Source organism: Saccopteryx leptura, chromosome 12 (genome assembly GCF_036850995.1).
Source record: "Saccopteryx leptura isolate mSacLep1 chromosome 12, mSacLep1_pri_phased_curated, whole genome shotgun sequence".
Lineage (NCBI taxonomy): Eukaryota > Metazoa > Chordata > Mammalia > Chiroptera > Emballonuridae > Saccopteryx > Saccopteryx leptura.
In genome coordinates, this window is record NC_089514.1 from 54,249,090 (window position 1) to 54,265,643 (window position 16,554).

The following is a 16,554-nucleotide window of genomic DNA, read 5'->3' on the forward strand; positions in this document are numbered from 1 at the left end:
ACATGGAATAGGAGATTAACCTTGACCTGATTTTAAAAGCAATGGGAAAATGGGCTGATTTAGAACAGATGCCATGGGGGAAGGATTCATACACATTATTAAAGAGAAAGGAAATTCATGTTATAATATTGTTACCTGAGAGTCAAATATTATTTAATAGATTGATTTTTAAAACTCTATCTTTTCCTTGCAATTTTAACTCTTTCGTCAATATATTAACTATTTGGAATTGACTTTTTAAGGCAAGAATTTACCAGATCTAATCTAAACATTGAGTCTGTCTCTGAGCTGAAATGAATAAACCATTATTATCTTCTAAAGCTTTAACACCTTTTATTTTGTATAAAAATAGCCAATTTTGTAGCTAGTTCTGGAAGAGTATTTCACATTACCAAGAAATTCTATCATAAATTGTCTACAGAGCTGAACACATAACTTTAAGAAATACGGTGTCAGAAAAGTAAGTACAGTGGTCTATACTTGATGCAATCTTAGGATAGTAATAATCTAGATGTTCCAATATGCAGAATCAGAATTTTATCTATATTATCTCCCAAAACACAGGATCAGGTAAAAGTTGGTTTACAGTTGTATGTGAAACACAGAATTTATTCCTGTATTATTATTTATTGATGTCCCATATGAACAACTGTAAACCTACTTTTGCCCCACCTTGTATGTTCTCTTTTATTCAAAGAGGGATTCTTCGGCCCAACATGCATCTGCTGTAAGTGGTTAATGAGATGCTCAAGGAGCAGTGTCTCAGACACCTTCTTCTCGTAAATCAGCTGCACCATCTGAAATACATTCCATCCAGAGTAGCCAAGGGCTGTGTCCCATGTGTGATCTAAGATCTGTAGCTCAAATTTGATCAAATAAAAAATGACTGCTGTTCAGCCTGGCCTAAACATGCACTTTTTCATCATCTGTTCAGATGTCTCAATTCTGCAGATGGGCCTACTTAGCTTTTTAGGCATAAACCAGAGTAGGGCTTAAGGCACCTAAGTAAATCCTAAACCTAAGCACACAAAATTATCAGCAAATGGCACAAATGCACACACATCCATTGGTTAGGCTTCTTTTTAAGAAACTTCTTTTGAAGTTACTTGTGTTTTACTAGCAATAGTTAAGTGAAGCATGCTGACACCATTATGATCTGTCTACAAACTAACCTTCAAAATGTGTGGATTCCATTTGAAATCTGTAATCTATCCACTATCTCTGTCAATTGAACAGATTATAACTATGCTTTTCACAGTTAATAAATTCCTAATGCACAGAAAGATCACCAGAGCCGATCTGGGAGACAAAGACACGTGTCATTTCATAGTAACAGAGAATGTGTTCCTGAGGAAAAGGGGCTTGTGAGCCAAGCAGGGGATGCAGGTGGATCATTCAGTGTTGGCCAAGGCCATGAATTCTGCAGAAACTCATTCAGGCTGACTTAACCAAAACATTGGTCAATTTAATAAAAGATAAATTAGTGAAAACTAGAATAGTGAAATAGTGAGCTGACTGCATGAAATCCTTTCTCCAATCAGCAGCAACAGTGACCCTTTAACATAAAATCATCACTTTGGCTGAAAATAATTTTACTGTTGCTTCCAATAATGTTTGTTTCATTTCTGAATTTTAAATTTCCTATTTTTTTTTTTTTCATTTTTCCGAAGCTGGAAACGGGGAGGCACTCAGACAGACTCCCGCATGCACCCGACCAGGATCTACCCGGCATGCTCACCAGGGGGCGATGCTCTGCCTCTCTGGGGCATTGCTCTGTTGCATCCAGAGCCACTTTAGCGCCTGAGGCAGAAGCCACAGACCATCCTCAGCGCCCGGGCCATCTTTGCTCCAATGGAGCTTCGGCTGCGGGAGCGGAAGAGAGAGACAGAGAGGAAGGAGAGGGAGAGGGGTAGAAAAGCAGATGGGCGCCTCTCCTGTGTGCCCTGGCCAGGAATCAAACCCGGACTCCTACACGCCAGGCCGACGCTCTACCGCTGAGCCAACCAGCCAGGGCCTAAATTTCCTATTTTTAAATTTAAAAATATATGTATATTTATATATATGCAGGTATAATATACACATACAAACATGATATATAATATTCTATTATTATCAATTTTTAAAGGTGCGAAAGTTGTTTACAATAATGTTTTAAAACAGCAGGAAGGAAGGAAAAGGAAAGAAACATCTATTTGACAATTATTCATAGGTATCAATTATTTTTATATTTTAAAACGACTTTTTGGCTCTGGTTGGTTGGTTTAATGGTAGAGTGTCAGCCCGGCGTGTGGATTTCCCAGGTTTGATCTCTGGTTAGGGCCCACAGGAGAAGCACCCATTGGCTTCTCCACCCCACTCCCTCTCACTTCTCTCTCTCTCTCTCTCTCTCTCTCTCTCTCTCGTCCCCTCCTGCAGTCATAGTTTAATTGGAGTGAGTTGGCCCCAGATGGGCAAAGCATTGCCCCCTAGTGGGCTTGCCGGGTTGATCCTGGTTAAGACACATGCGGGACTCTTCCTCTACCTCTTCTTGTCTTAATGAATAATAAGTAAACAAACAAACAAATAAATACTTTTCATAGACATAGTAAATAGCTGTTTAGCACCTACTGCGTAAACATAAACTTCATAAAATTACACAGAGATCACCACAAACTAACGAAACCTATGTGAGCTCTTTCTGGTTTTAATTACCATTACTTCATTGCAGTGTGCACGGGTGCCCAAAGCAAGCCCTGTGGCAAAAGGGGAGAGGTCGTGGCCGAACAAATTCAGGTGCGCTTGCCATGCTGGTTGGCAGTCTACAAAGTCCCTACCTGCCATTCTGGCTGACCAGCAGCTCAGAGCTGCCTTAAAGCAATGGTCCCCAACCCCCGGGCTACGGACCAGTACCGGTCCATGGGCTATTAGGTACCAGTCCGCAGAGAAAGAATAAATAACTTACATTATTTCCGTTTTATTTATATTTAAGTCTGAACAATGTTTATTTTTAAAAAATGACCAGATTCCCTCTGTTACATCTGTCTAAGACCCACTCTTTATGCTTCTCTTGGTCATGTGATACATTTATCCATCCCACCCTAAAGGCCAGTCTGTGAAAATATTTTCTGACATTAAACCAGTCTGTGGCCCAAAAAAGGTTGGGGACCACTGTCTTAAGTATCTGAGGCTTCTGCTTTCTGAATTTTGACTCCCTTCTTAACATAGCTTAAATACTACATTTCTGAGTATCCTTTCCTTTACCCATTCATTGGGCAAACATATATATATATATTTTGTATTTTTATGAAGCTGGAAACGGAGAGAGACAGTCAGACAGACTCCCGCATGCGCCCGACCAGGATCCACCCAGCACACCCACCAGGGGCCACGCTCTGCCCACCAGGGGGCGATGCTCTGCCCCTCCGGGGCGTCGCTCTGCCGTGACCAGAGCCACTCTATAGCACCTGGGGCAGAGGCCAAGGAGCCATCCCCAGTGCCCGGGCCATCTCTGCTCCAATGTAGCCTCGGCTGCGGGAGGGGAAGAGAGAGACAGAGAGGAAGGAGGGGAGGGGTGGAGAAGCAAATGGGCGCTTCTCCTATGTGCCCTGGCCGGGAATTGAACCCGGGTCCCCCGCACGCCAGGCTGACGCTCTACTGCTGAGCCAACAGGCCAGGGCCAAACATATTTTTTTTTTAAGTGGAGAGGGGACAGAGAGACAGACTCCCACATGTACCCTGACCAGGATCCACCCAGCAACCCCATCTGGGGCTGATGCTCTGCTTGCTCATTAGGGCCATGCTCACAACTAAGTTATTTTCAGCACCTGAGGCAGAGGCTCAATGGAGCCATCTTCAGTGCCCAGGCCAATGCAATCGAATCAATCAAGCCATGGCTGCCAGAGGGGAAGAGATAGAGAGAGAAGGGGAGGGGGAGAGATACAAATGGTTCCTTTTCCTGTGTGCCCTGACTGGAAATAGAACCCAAGACTTCCACACACCGCGTTGATGCTCTACCACTGGACAACCGGCCAGGGCTCATGCAAACACTCTTGAGTGCTTCCATACTGATGTTGCTTTAGGTGCTAGGGATTTACTGCTGACTGTGACAGGCAAATGCACTACCCTCAAGAAACTTACATTCTAGTGACAGAGACAAAGTAATCAAGTGAACAAATAAAAAACACAGTATCTGTCACTGTTACCTAGTACAAATAAAAATAATACCAATTAGGGAATAAAGGGGAGAAGGATATTTCAGATAGGATGGTCAGGAAGGGCAGGCCTGCAAAATTAATCTTTTAAAGCACAGAGGTAAATGATGTAAAGATGAAGCTCTGTGGATACCTGACGAGAAGAGGGTTTTTTTTTTTTGTTTTGTTTTGTTTTTTTTGTATTTTTCTGAAGCTGGAAACGGGGAGAGACAGTCAGACAGACTCCCGCATGCGCCGGAACGGGATCCACGCCCACCGGGGGTGACGCTCTGCCCACCAGGGGGCGATGCTCTGCCCCTCCGGGGCATTGCTCTGTTGCGACCAGAGCCACTCTAGCGCCTGGGGCAGAGGCCAAGGAGCCATCCCCAGTGCCCGGGCCATCTTTGCTCCAATGGAGCCTCGGCTGCGGGAGGGGAAGAGAGAGACAGAGAGGAAGGAGAGGGGGAGGGGTGGAGAAGCAGATGAGCGCTTCTCCTGTGTGCCCTGGCCGGGAATCGAACCCGGGACTTCTGCACGCCAGGCCGACGCTCTACCACTGAGCCAACCGGCCAGGGCCAACGAGAAGAGTTTTTCAGGTACAGAGGAATCAAATGTAAACACAGCTGAGTCAGGAACCAGATTGGTGCTTTTAACAAACAGCAGACAGTCAGGGGGTCATTCAACAATGATATGAAAAGGGTCAGAGACTGGATTAGAAACCAGATCAGATAGAGTCTCACAGGTTGTGGTAAAGACTGTGGAGCTTTTACTAATTGTTCCAAGAAGCAAGTGAAAGATTGTGAGTAAGGGTAGTGGTAAGATTCAGCCGGCTCACCCCGGTTCGGCAGAACTGATGCCTAACTTTTGTTGAGTTTGGGGAACTGGTTGTTAAAATGGCTCTTGTAATCAGGGTTCTTCCTATTGTGGGCAGCTGAGTAGTCACCCAATGTGGAAGTCACTAATTTACATTCCTTCCTTTTTTTTAATGTTCCTTTGCTCAACAGTGTATTCTAAGCGCCCATAGTAATGTTCATTCCATCCATAGGTGAAAAAAATCTCACAGAACTATGGTTGTAATATTTATTTATTCATTTCATAAAACTCATTACACCTTTGATTACAATGGAATTCTCTCATGTTTGTAACTTCAGTAGACAACCATGTAATGTAAGGAGAAAAAGTGCCAAACGACCGGGGGGTGACAAGTTGTCATCTTACATTATTGTTTTTTGTCAGGTATTATTTAATATTTTTTCCTTAATATTTTAAAACTCTTATAACATAATCTAGTTTTGTGTACTTTTATTGTTCTGTTTTTTTTTTTTAAGATTTTATTTATTCACTTTAGAGAGGACAGAGAGAGAAGGGGGAGGAGCAGGAAGCATCAACTCCCATATTTGCCTTGACCAGGCAAGCCCAGGGTTTTGAACCAGCGACTTCAGCATTTAGGTCAATGCTTTAATCACTGTGCCACCACAGGTCAGGCCTATTGTTCTTATTTAAGCATTAAATGCATGAAATAATAAATTACCTTTCAGTATATTATTTTTTATATTTAAAACAGTCATTAGGGCAGAGAACTGGTTGTTAAATTATTTGAATCCCACCACTGAGTAAGGGAATAGTATGATCTGACTGAAGATGTTAGAAAGGTTACGCTGTGGAAGTAGATGCAGACTGTAGCCAAGCATGAAAGCAGGGAACTCAGGTTAATGGACGCATGGGAGGACGGAGGATTCCATAAGGGGGCATCTACGGAGGTGATGATTATATAGTTGTAGCTGCAGAGTCCAATGATCTCACAGAGAAGTTGGTGACAGGAAGCCAAGGAAAGAGAAGAATCAAGAGATGACTTCTAGCTGCTTTTTGACCTAAACAATTGGGTGAATAGGGGTACTATTAATTAATATGAGAAATTCTGAAGAACAGACCCATTTTGGAGGAGATAAGCATTTTCTTGCCATATAATTGCAGATGAATTTTGGGTATTGAAGAAGTGTTCTTGAGTAAGCAGATGAGCACACAGTCTTGCACAAGGAGAAAACTCAGGACTGGACCATGAAGTTGGGAGTCTGGTAGTATTGACATTGATGGTACTAGAGAGAGAGTTAAGAGGCAGAGGTTGGATATTTAGATAGTGAGATGAAAAAGAAACACTCAGGAGGAGCAACCTGTAAAGTAGATAGATGTAGGACCATGAAGAACAGGTGTGTTGAGACAGCACCTCTGAAAATACAAGGCTTTGATTTCTAGTCTGTGTTGATTTTTCTGGTGTGAAAATGCCTACCGTGGCTGATTCAAACTACCGATGGGTTAAAACCAACTTACAAATTTCCTAATCAACAATCAGTTCTTATGAGGCATAAGAACTGGCTCCAGCACATCACTGCATGGATGTCAAGTAATGAAAGTGTTTCAAGGAAGAAGGAGCTAGAGATGAAGTAAAACTGGGAAGTGAAAATTGGCTATTGGATTTGGCAAGGAGGAAATTGCTGGTGACCCGGATACTAAATGGATTGGGTAAAGTGATGATGCTGATTAGAAAAGTCTGTCTGCAATGGGTTAGAGCAAGAATGGGGGGTGGTATAGAGGAGACAGTCATTGTAAGGACCATGGGCAGCACTTGTGTTTTATATCTCTTCATAGCATTTACCTTTATCAGACACAGCATGTATTGTACTAGTTTTTATGTTTATTGCCTTTCCCTCCCCTAATACACACTTCAATATAAGTTCTGTGAATACACAGATTGTTTTATTTTTTCTTCTTGTTTTTTTTTTGTTTTGTTTTATTTTCTTAAATGAAATTTATTGGGGTTTATAAAGTTACATAGGTTTCAAGTGTACAGATTGTTTTCTTTTTTGCTCATTGATATGTCTTCAATACCTATAATATTTCCTGATAAATGTCATATGCACATGTGGAAAACTGTACACTCAGCACATGGTGATCATTTTCAAATAAAACACTGGATAGGACAGTGAGTCACGTACATATCACAATGAGAAGTTAAACATGATTCTAAGCCAGGGCTTACTTTTCAGAAGAATAAAATTATGCATTATACATGATTGTTATATTTTTAAATTAGGAAAACATTGCTGGATCTTAAGTTAGGGACTATAAAATTTGTGTTGTTTATTCAATCATGGGGTGGTTACTAATAATGTGATGACAGCAAGGCAGTTCTTTTCTCCCTCCAGCCGTGTGTGTGTGTGGGTGTGTGTGTGTGTGTGTGTGTGCGTGCGTGCATGCACGTGCACTTAAATTCTCTAGCTGATGGCAGATATTGACAGTGGAAAGTAACTAATTTTATAGATTTTTTTTATTTGCACACTTACTCAACAAACTCCCTATTCTCCACTCTGCATTTTTCATATTCAGTTTTTCAAATTTCTATAAAATTTCCTCTGAACTACACAGTCTCTGGTGATTTCTCCTTTTGCTACACTCCCTTATTACTAATTGTGCCTTATGACATCTCCCCAAAGAACTATAAGCTCTCTAAGGAGTTTCACTGTCTCAAAGCATAGCTGAGACAATTATATGCACATGGAACTACTAATAAATATTTACTGATGAAATGAAGACCTGAATTAGTAAGTGAGCAGTAATAATGCATAAGCTAACTAAAACTTCTTTCTAAAAGGTGCCTAACCTATATTTCTATCAGACCTTCCTGGGAGGGTCTTTTTGAGTTTTCTTTAAATGTCCGTATGTTTTGGACTGTATCTTGCTTTATCTCTACTAACAATTTTCAAACTTTACAAAAATAGATAAGGCAGTAAAAAAAAGGATAGAATTTTTAAAAGACATATGAAATAATGATCTAACAAAGGATTATTCACTTAGACACATGGACAGGGTGTTGATTTATAAAATCTCCTGTTGCTTTCTCAGAATATAAGCATACACAAAATGATATCTTCCTATATAATCAATGTTTTAAGTCAAATAATGAAAAGACACAAAAAGATTAGGCTTAGAATTTTAAATGACAGAAAAGCACATTAACTCTATACTTACTGTCCTCTATGTCCCAACACTGGGTGATTGGATCTCCGTACTTAACATCCTGGCGTCTAGCTCGCCTATAGAAAACAAATTAAACTGTTTAGAACTTCAAGCATGATAACTGGAACATAGAAAATTTACAGCTAACATTAATAACAGTGGCAAAAACAGAACTATGCTTATCTTACTGCTCAACTTAAATGCAATTTCAATCACTAACGTTAAAATAAATTATTATTATTAGTAGTAGAATCCTAACAGGATGAATCCTATTTGGGCAATAAGATGATCTGAATTTAACTACTATGGTGTTCTTTTTTCTCTGACTTTTGACAACAAAATAGGTTGACTATAAATATAATCCAGGTTTTACATATATCAAATGGGAATAACCACCCTTGCCCTCTTTTTTAAGTCAGTCATAGGGAAAATAATATGATGTAAAACAACCTTAGTTAGTGGCTAAGAAAGTACATACAAATACAAAACACCTTATCATACGAAGATTCAGTATTAGATTTTATTAAGCAACAAGTAAAATACTGTCACTTGAAATAGGAGAACAGATTTGATGTGGTGTGAATGGCCCACATGTCACTTGTCTTTGCTGATCTGCAGTTCACGTTTTCTGATAGTAGTGATGATAATGGTAATAATAAAATAATGGTTTTGTGCATTATTGTCACATATTTCCTTAAAAGAAAATAGCTTATTATATGAAAAAAAATTGCTACATCTAAGTTAAAGAAATTATTATATAATTAAATATATTTTTATTTTCTTTGGCTATTTTATATTATCACTTCAGAGATCACAGAAGTCACAGCTAAACTTCTGCAATAACAATAGTGTTCTAAGGACAATGTTGACCCAATGACAACCCTGAACAAGATTCATCTTTCATACACATTTTTTTGGCTCACAAGGATATTATGCTGTAAAGGGAAAATATCACAGTGGCATGTCTGCAAATCATAGCTATAGCCTTGGGAAGTACAAGAAGAAAAACGTATGATGGTATAAGGTACAGAGATCAATAATATTTTTAAATCTTGACTTCTTAAGGAACAGGGTCAATTCATCAAACTGAAGGTTCATTACCAACTAATATGCAATCTTATTTTTTAGCTTTTAGAAAAGAAAAGCACTCCCCAGATACTCATTGTGATGAGTATATTCTTGAACAAAATCTATAACAAAATGTTGGTAACTTCTTATTTTCAATTTATAATCCCAATTTCAAGGATTATAAAATTCCTCCTAATTTTAAGAGGTATCTGCTATTGTACTATATATTCAATCTGTCATCCCTAAAATTTGCAATTTGACAAATCAGATAAATTTCAAAATAAAAAGTGTATAGTAGTATGAAACTAACATATGCTCACCTGTTACCTTATTTTGTTAATAAAGACCTAAAGATTAAAAAAAATAATAATGCCATATACAATTAGCTGACTTTTTGCCTAAAGGAAAATATACTTTGACAGATATATTACTACTATGTTCCACATTTAAAAAATAATTGTATTATAATATATTTAGCTAGCATCAGTCATATTAATGGGCAGACATTAATTTTTTAATTTAAAAAATGCTGAAATGAACATCTTTGAACATATAACTTGGATACTTCGGCCCATGTGAGTGTAGTATAAATCCCTGGCTGGGAATTGTTGACTCATAATAGCATTGTTTTTAAGCACATAAATCAACGCAGTACAAATAATAGGGCATATTTTGATGTTTAAATATACGTGAGTGGCAGAAATTAGCCAAGTTAGAATTATTACTATAAAAGTAAAATTGTACCAAGTCACTGGATACTTTCACAAACATATATATCTACACGTACTATGCAAAACAATAAGTGCATAACTATTTAGAAATAAGGGATGAATATAGAAAGAATAAAGTAATAAAGAAAACAAATTTTAATGGTGTTTAACACCAATAAAGAAAAAAGAATATAAACAATATATCAGGTTTTTTTTAAAGTTCTACTTTTCAGAATTTCAAAACATTTTTTTTATTCTTCAAAATGTAGTGTTATGTAAACCTAGAAAATATTTTAATCTAAATATTCCTTCTATACACCAGGCTTTCTATATAATATTTTCTCTTTAATTTAAACTTAAGACAAGGTATTCATGTGAAATATTCGTTGTACAGAAAAGGAGGCATCATAACAACTCCATGTGCCTCGTACCTTTTTGAAGTGGGTGTATATCGAGAGCATGCAGTTCCATCCCAGGCACAGTAGGGGTCTCTGGCAAGACAACAGTCCGCACAGGCTTTCCCGTAAGTGTCACACCTGTGCAATGAGAGCTGAGCCAATCCATCTCGGGAGCCAATGTATAATTGTTGCTGCAAAACAGGCAAAACAAATAAATTAACAGCATCTTTCAAGCTAGTCTTAAGAATTTCCCTATCTTGAAACAACATCACAGATCAAATTCTGTCTCCCAGGTGTCCTGCTCATAATAAACACCTGTACAGACATGTAACAAAAAGTAAGATAAGTCAAATCACTCCCACCTCTGGCAGGATGGCGATGTGAAGACCCTGATAATTGAAATGGAGCATTTCTATAGGGCTAGAGTAACCTTAGCAGTAATGTAGGAAGGTTAAAAACCAGCTACTAGACTGAGGAATTAAAATGGCAAATTCCTTCTCAATAGATGAAAATATTTTTGGTAGATTATATCAAGCACACATGCTATAGGCAATCCTGATGGTCCTCACCTGACACGTTTCTTGCATAAGAGATGACTGGAAAGAGATTTATAAAACTTGCCTGTGGTTTTAACTAACCATTTCATTTGCTAATGAAGTACATACTGATCCCTGAAGGAAAATGAGTTATAAGTGGGAGAGAAAGTATTTGGTATCCCTGTGAAAGAAGTATTAAGTAGACCTGGGGGTGGCTGCAGCACAAAGGAAAGGCAACAGAATGCTGAAAAGCCCAGACAATATAACTCTATTTTGAGAGTAAGCTCTGAAATTAATGCACTGCTCTCTACATGTATTCATTTGCGTGTATGTGTTTTGGTGGCACTGCTCTCTACATGTATTCATTTGCGTGTATGTGTTTTGGTGGCACTGCTCTCTACATGTATTCATTTGCATGTATGTGTTTTGGTGAGGGAGTGGGGAAAAGGGAGATGTACAAGTGACTATGCCATAGTCTGTGCCTTCCAGAACTCATGATCAACTCTAGTGGACCACGTGAAACTTTATATGGAGAAAAAAATGTGAGAAAATAGATACTGGCACAAATAATATACATGTACTCAACCTACAGAAATCTGTCTTCTACCTCTACCACCCATTCAACTGTCAGTTGAGACTTCCTGGTGGCTAATACAATGTACATTTTTCAGTATTTGTTTTATTCAATTCTCTATAATATTTAAAAATAAGGACTTTCTCTAGTTCTTCTTTATTTCTGCTTGACTTCTGTTTCCTTTAATGATTCCTTTCTTTGCATTAAATGTTGGGCCTCTGTCTTTTCTATTCTCATTTCTTTACCCTTCTTATTGTGCAGAGACTGACTGTACCTTAAAAACAACACAAATGTAGACACACTGTTTCCCCTAAATCAACTCCTGCTACCCCACTTTGGCAATAGGCATGCTACCAGCCACCTCAGACACAAATCTGGGAGTTGTCTTTGAATCTTCTTTCTCTGTCCTTCAGTCTGTCACCTTATCTTTTCCATTCTCTCATACAGAACTCTCTAATCTATTTTCTCTTCTCCCTCTCCACTGCTTTGTTCCAGTCCTTATCATTTCTTTCCTGGATTACATGTAAGTGTCCTAATATTTCCGCTGGCTTTAGCCTTGTTTTCCAACATCACCCACCTCTAACCTAAGACTCAATCTATCTTTGGCACTGCCACCCCAGACTGATCTCTCTAAAAGGAAAATCTTATCACTGCAACCTCCTGCTTAAACATTTCATTGTCCTTAGATAAAACTGATAACCTGCTTAGGAGGATGTATAAAGATGTACCTAATCTTGCTCTGTCTTATTTCTCCAGATTCAGTTCTAGCCTCTTGTCCCTATAGCACACACATGCCCTTTGTTCTAATTGTACAGAAACTTATTAGAATAAACTATGGCCTCTCTCTCTTCACATCTTTTCAAATGTTCTCTTCTACTGGGCACACATTTCCCCACCCATCTCCCCTTCTTTTATCTGGTTAACAGCAACATCCTTGATGGCTCAGGTTACATATCTCAGTGTGTAGCTCTCTTTCCATGCTCCCCTGGGCTTCCTTTTAGACCAGTCCCCCTCCGCTGTCTCCGTAGCACATGCTTCCATTGGTTTCTGCACTGTAGCAGTTCCTTTGTTTCCCAGCTCCACCACGACCTTCCGGAAGCTATGCTGTCCATGCGTCTCTCTACCCTTCAAGGACAGCAGTAGGCCACTGTTGGGCAGATAAAATATATTACGCTCACTTTGTTAAAGATGGCGTTGCCCAGGTGGAAGCCCATTGCCCAGGTGATGTTATTGGTTGCCCTTTTGCTTTGGATGGGTGTGATTATATTAATGTGTGTTGGGGGCGGGCTGTAGGCAGGCAGGATCCTTGTAGCCTGGGGCTTAGTTTTAAGGCTAAGCCTTTCCCATCCTGTTTGATGTGGGGTGGTGCACTCTCATGAGGAATCCCATTATGCCTCAGATAAGTGACTTTGTATCAGAGACTTCCTTGTTTGCATATTGGATTAAAGGTTTTGGTTTCTACACTATAAAGTGGGGCAGACTGGGAGCTTGCTCTCTTTCGGTTCCTGAGATAAGCATTAGAGGAGAAGAATGATTATGTTCTAGGACAGGGGTCAGGAACCTATGGCTCATGAGCCAGATGTGGCTCTTTCGATGGCTGCATCTGGCTCACAGACAAATCTTTAATAAAAAAAATAGTAACGTTAAAAATATAAAACATTCTCATGTATTACAATCCATTCATTTCCTACCGCTCATGTTCAGGTTGTGGGTGGCTGGTGCCAATCACAGCTGTCCTCCAGGACAACAAATTTTTATTGGATAATGCATAACTACACGGGTAGTTGTATGGCTCTCATGGAATTACATTTTAAAATATGTGGCGTTCATGGCTCTCTCAGCCAAGAAGTTTCCTGACCCCTGTTCTAGGAGAGGCCCATGCTGTAGGAGAGTAGAAAAAGCCCATGTGGAGGAGAGGAGAGGCAGCCAAGATGGCAGAGTGCTGAAGAAGAAGCCAGTTTGTGTAGAGTTTGTGCAGAGAGAAGGAGATGGGGAACAGAGGAGAATGAGGCTGGTGAGCTAGAAACCTTTGATTCTAGGAAACTCAGATAAGTCAGTGGCTTTGGGAGCCCAGAATGGAAAGGGAAGTGTCTTCCCACTGTGTGTATTTCTTGCCCGCCGGGTGCAAACTAGGATTAAAGCTAATGGCACACCAGTTTTTGGCTCCATTGTTTTATTACCGTCTGTCCAAAACTAATGTGAACCTGCATGGGCCAGGCAGCTGTGATGGTGGCCCTGGCTACTGGCTTTACAGCAACCTCAACTAACTATTGAATGAATGAACAAATAAATGGAAAATACTGAAGAAAAAACCTATTTAGAGTTTTTCCTTAATAATACCTGTATAATACTAGGCATAGCAATCTAAGACAATTTTAGCAACAACTTAATATTGAATATGTTATCACATGACTTTCTTAGACTTTAGGGGTACATATAGAAATGGGAATGCAAATCTTAATCTTTTGAATCAGATGGGACTTGGAGTATCATATCTGATAATGGCAAAATATATAAAATATTGTGATTATTATCCGCTATCATTGACTTTACATTGACAACGTACCAGCTCTCGGTCTAAAATTTTGCATGCAACATTCCATTTATTAGGTAGTAGATATTATTTTTCTAACTTTGTTGTTGAGGAAATTGATTCTATAGTCATATATTAAATGATAGGATGGTTAACTGTTGGGCTATTTCCCACCCCAGTTCATAGTCTAACTCCTAGACTCCCTGATTAAAAACCATTTTTAATGATTAGGGTTGGCAGTCTACAGGAATTACTTCATGCCCTTGACAGAAAGTCTTCCTCATGAGACTAGAAAAGTGAGTTCAATTTTCAAGAGCCAGGGAAAGGGGAGACTAAATTATTCAGTTAATGAAATTTGGTTTTACTTGTCCTAAGGCAAGGCTGAAATAACAGCCTTTAATCAGTTATAAAATAAACACTAAAGCTTTTTCTATCATTATAATTTAACATCCAATTTCAATAGATTTTCCCTAAAATTAAACTTTGATTCAATCACCCTGTTGCTATGTGGTTAAATTGTACACAAAAATGAGAAAATACCTGCTTCAAAGAAAACTCCATGTTCAAGATGACTGATGAGTGCTGAAAAAGAAATTAGATGTTACTAAGCATTAACAGTCTTTCTAGTAGCCGGTATGTTATATTATCTTGTACCAAAGATCAGTGAAGTAAACTTTAAGGCTCTGTTGTTACACAGGGAGGAGAGGATGTTAATGTGGACTATTTCCTTCTGATGGGTAGTGAGTCTACTTTAATAGAAGTTATCAAAACAGTTATTTTAAAGAATCTTATTAAAGAAAAATCAACTAACTGTATGAGAAACTACACTGAAAATCATTCTCAGTTCCTACAAGGTTTCTCCTTCTTCTAAGTCTGCTTATCTTAACTGCTTTCATATAGTTCAAACTAGTGTTGACAAGAACATCTCCATAATTATTTATTACATTTTCCTGCCCTTACTTAGATCAGTAGTTGAAAATCTTGTTCCAGGAGCAGAGTTTTCAAGACTTATATACAGTGTGTCCGTAAAATCATGGTGCAATTTTGACCGGTCACAGGAAAGCAACAAAAGATGATAGAAATGTGAAATCTGCACCAAATAAAAGGAAAACTCTCCCAGTTTCATACTTATTCAGTGCAGTTCGATGTGGCTCACGCACAGATTTTTTAGGGCTCCTTAGGTAGCTATCCCGTATAGCCTCTACAGACTCATCACTGACTGATGGCCTACCAGAACGGGGTTTCTCCACCAAACTGCCGGTTTCCTTCAACTGCTCATCCCACCAAGTAATGTTATTCCTATGTGGTGGGGCTTCGTTATAAACGTGTCGATATTCATGTTGTACTTTGGTCACGGATTCGAATTTAGCGAGCCACAGAACACTGAACTTTCCTCTGTACCATCCATATCTCGACTGGCATGGCCGTGGGCTGCTCTGCTGTTTACACGGTGTTACGTCATCATCTGCGCATGCACACATGCTGCCACATTATCCTACAGAAACTGGGAGGGTTTTCCTTTTATTTGGTGCAGATTTCACATTTCTATCATCTTTTGTTGCTTTCCTGTGCCGGTCAAAAGTGCACCATGACTTTACGGACACACTGTAGTGCTCCTTGTGGATGATCACATTCTTTATGGAATACTGTAAGATATTGATGCACCTAATATCTTGATATAAACTATGACCAGTTTTATTTGTAGAAGAAATGGTTTGATGCATGTAATATAAAATCAGATACCTGAATAAAAAAGCTACCAAACTAAAAAAATAAAATAAAATAAACATTTTAAAATTTTTTATCTATTGGTCTATCTAGTCTATCTAAATTCATTTATTTTTCACTAGCCAATATTTATTAAACAACAAAACAGTACCAAATGTGACAAGTTTAAGAAAATATATGCAGAAAAAATTTTAAAGTGAGAATGTTCTAGCCATATATCTTTTATGTTATATACTTCAGAGAACAGTTTTGTTATTTAATATTAACAGTGAAATACATACAATTGTTCCTGACAACTGACAAATACATTTATTCTAATGCTCCTATCTGTGTTGTGGGGGCTTTATTTTTGGCTTCTGGTATTCACATTTACATTGACATCAGCTTCTCTCTTTGGAACCACCAAGACTTTGTTTTAGGTAGATGCCAGAAAGCAAGTCTTTTTCTTATTAACTTCTTGACCACTAATATCTTCACAATGTAAACAAGATCCTGTGAACTCAGCATGTTAGTTAACTCGAGCCCCTCACAGGAGAGCTCTGCACTCTTTTAAGGTAATAGGTAGATGCTTACATGGAAACAGTTCGTTTTAATAAACTGTTTCAACAACAAATTTTATAAAAGAGCATATTTTTAAAAGCTTTTCTAGCAATAAAAGTTTATATCTAAAGTTATCTTTAGAAAATAATTTAAAATTGACTTTCATTAAGTATCTACAAAGAATTTACTATTAAAAGTCAAAGACATTCCAAAAATCTAGAAAACTATTATTTTATATTTATTAACTATTTTGGTGGGTGAGAGGAATTTAACATACCTGAAGG

The 16,554-nt window shown here is 38.5% G+C and overlaps 1 protein-coding gene across 3 annotated transcripts in view; it reads right to left on the reverse strand.

Moving 5' to 3' along the window:
• Window positions 1-16,554, reverse strand: part of SEMA3D (semaphorin 3D) — a 244,634-nt gene that overhangs the window by 12,264 nt on the left and 215,816 nt on the right. For all 3 annotated transcript variants that reach the window (XM_066353974.1, XM_066353975.1, XM_066353976.1), the window contains 3 exons: window positions 14,543-14,584; window positions 10,393-10,550; window positions 8,196-8,260 (listed from right to left, as the gene is read on the reverse strand). In XM_066353974.1, coding sequence (XP_066210071.1) covers window positions 8,196-8,260; window positions 10,393-10,550; window positions 14,543-14,584 — 265 coding nt within the window. The remainder of the gene's footprint in view (window positions 1-8,195; window positions 8,261-10,392; window positions 10,551-14,542; window positions 14,585-16,554) is intronic.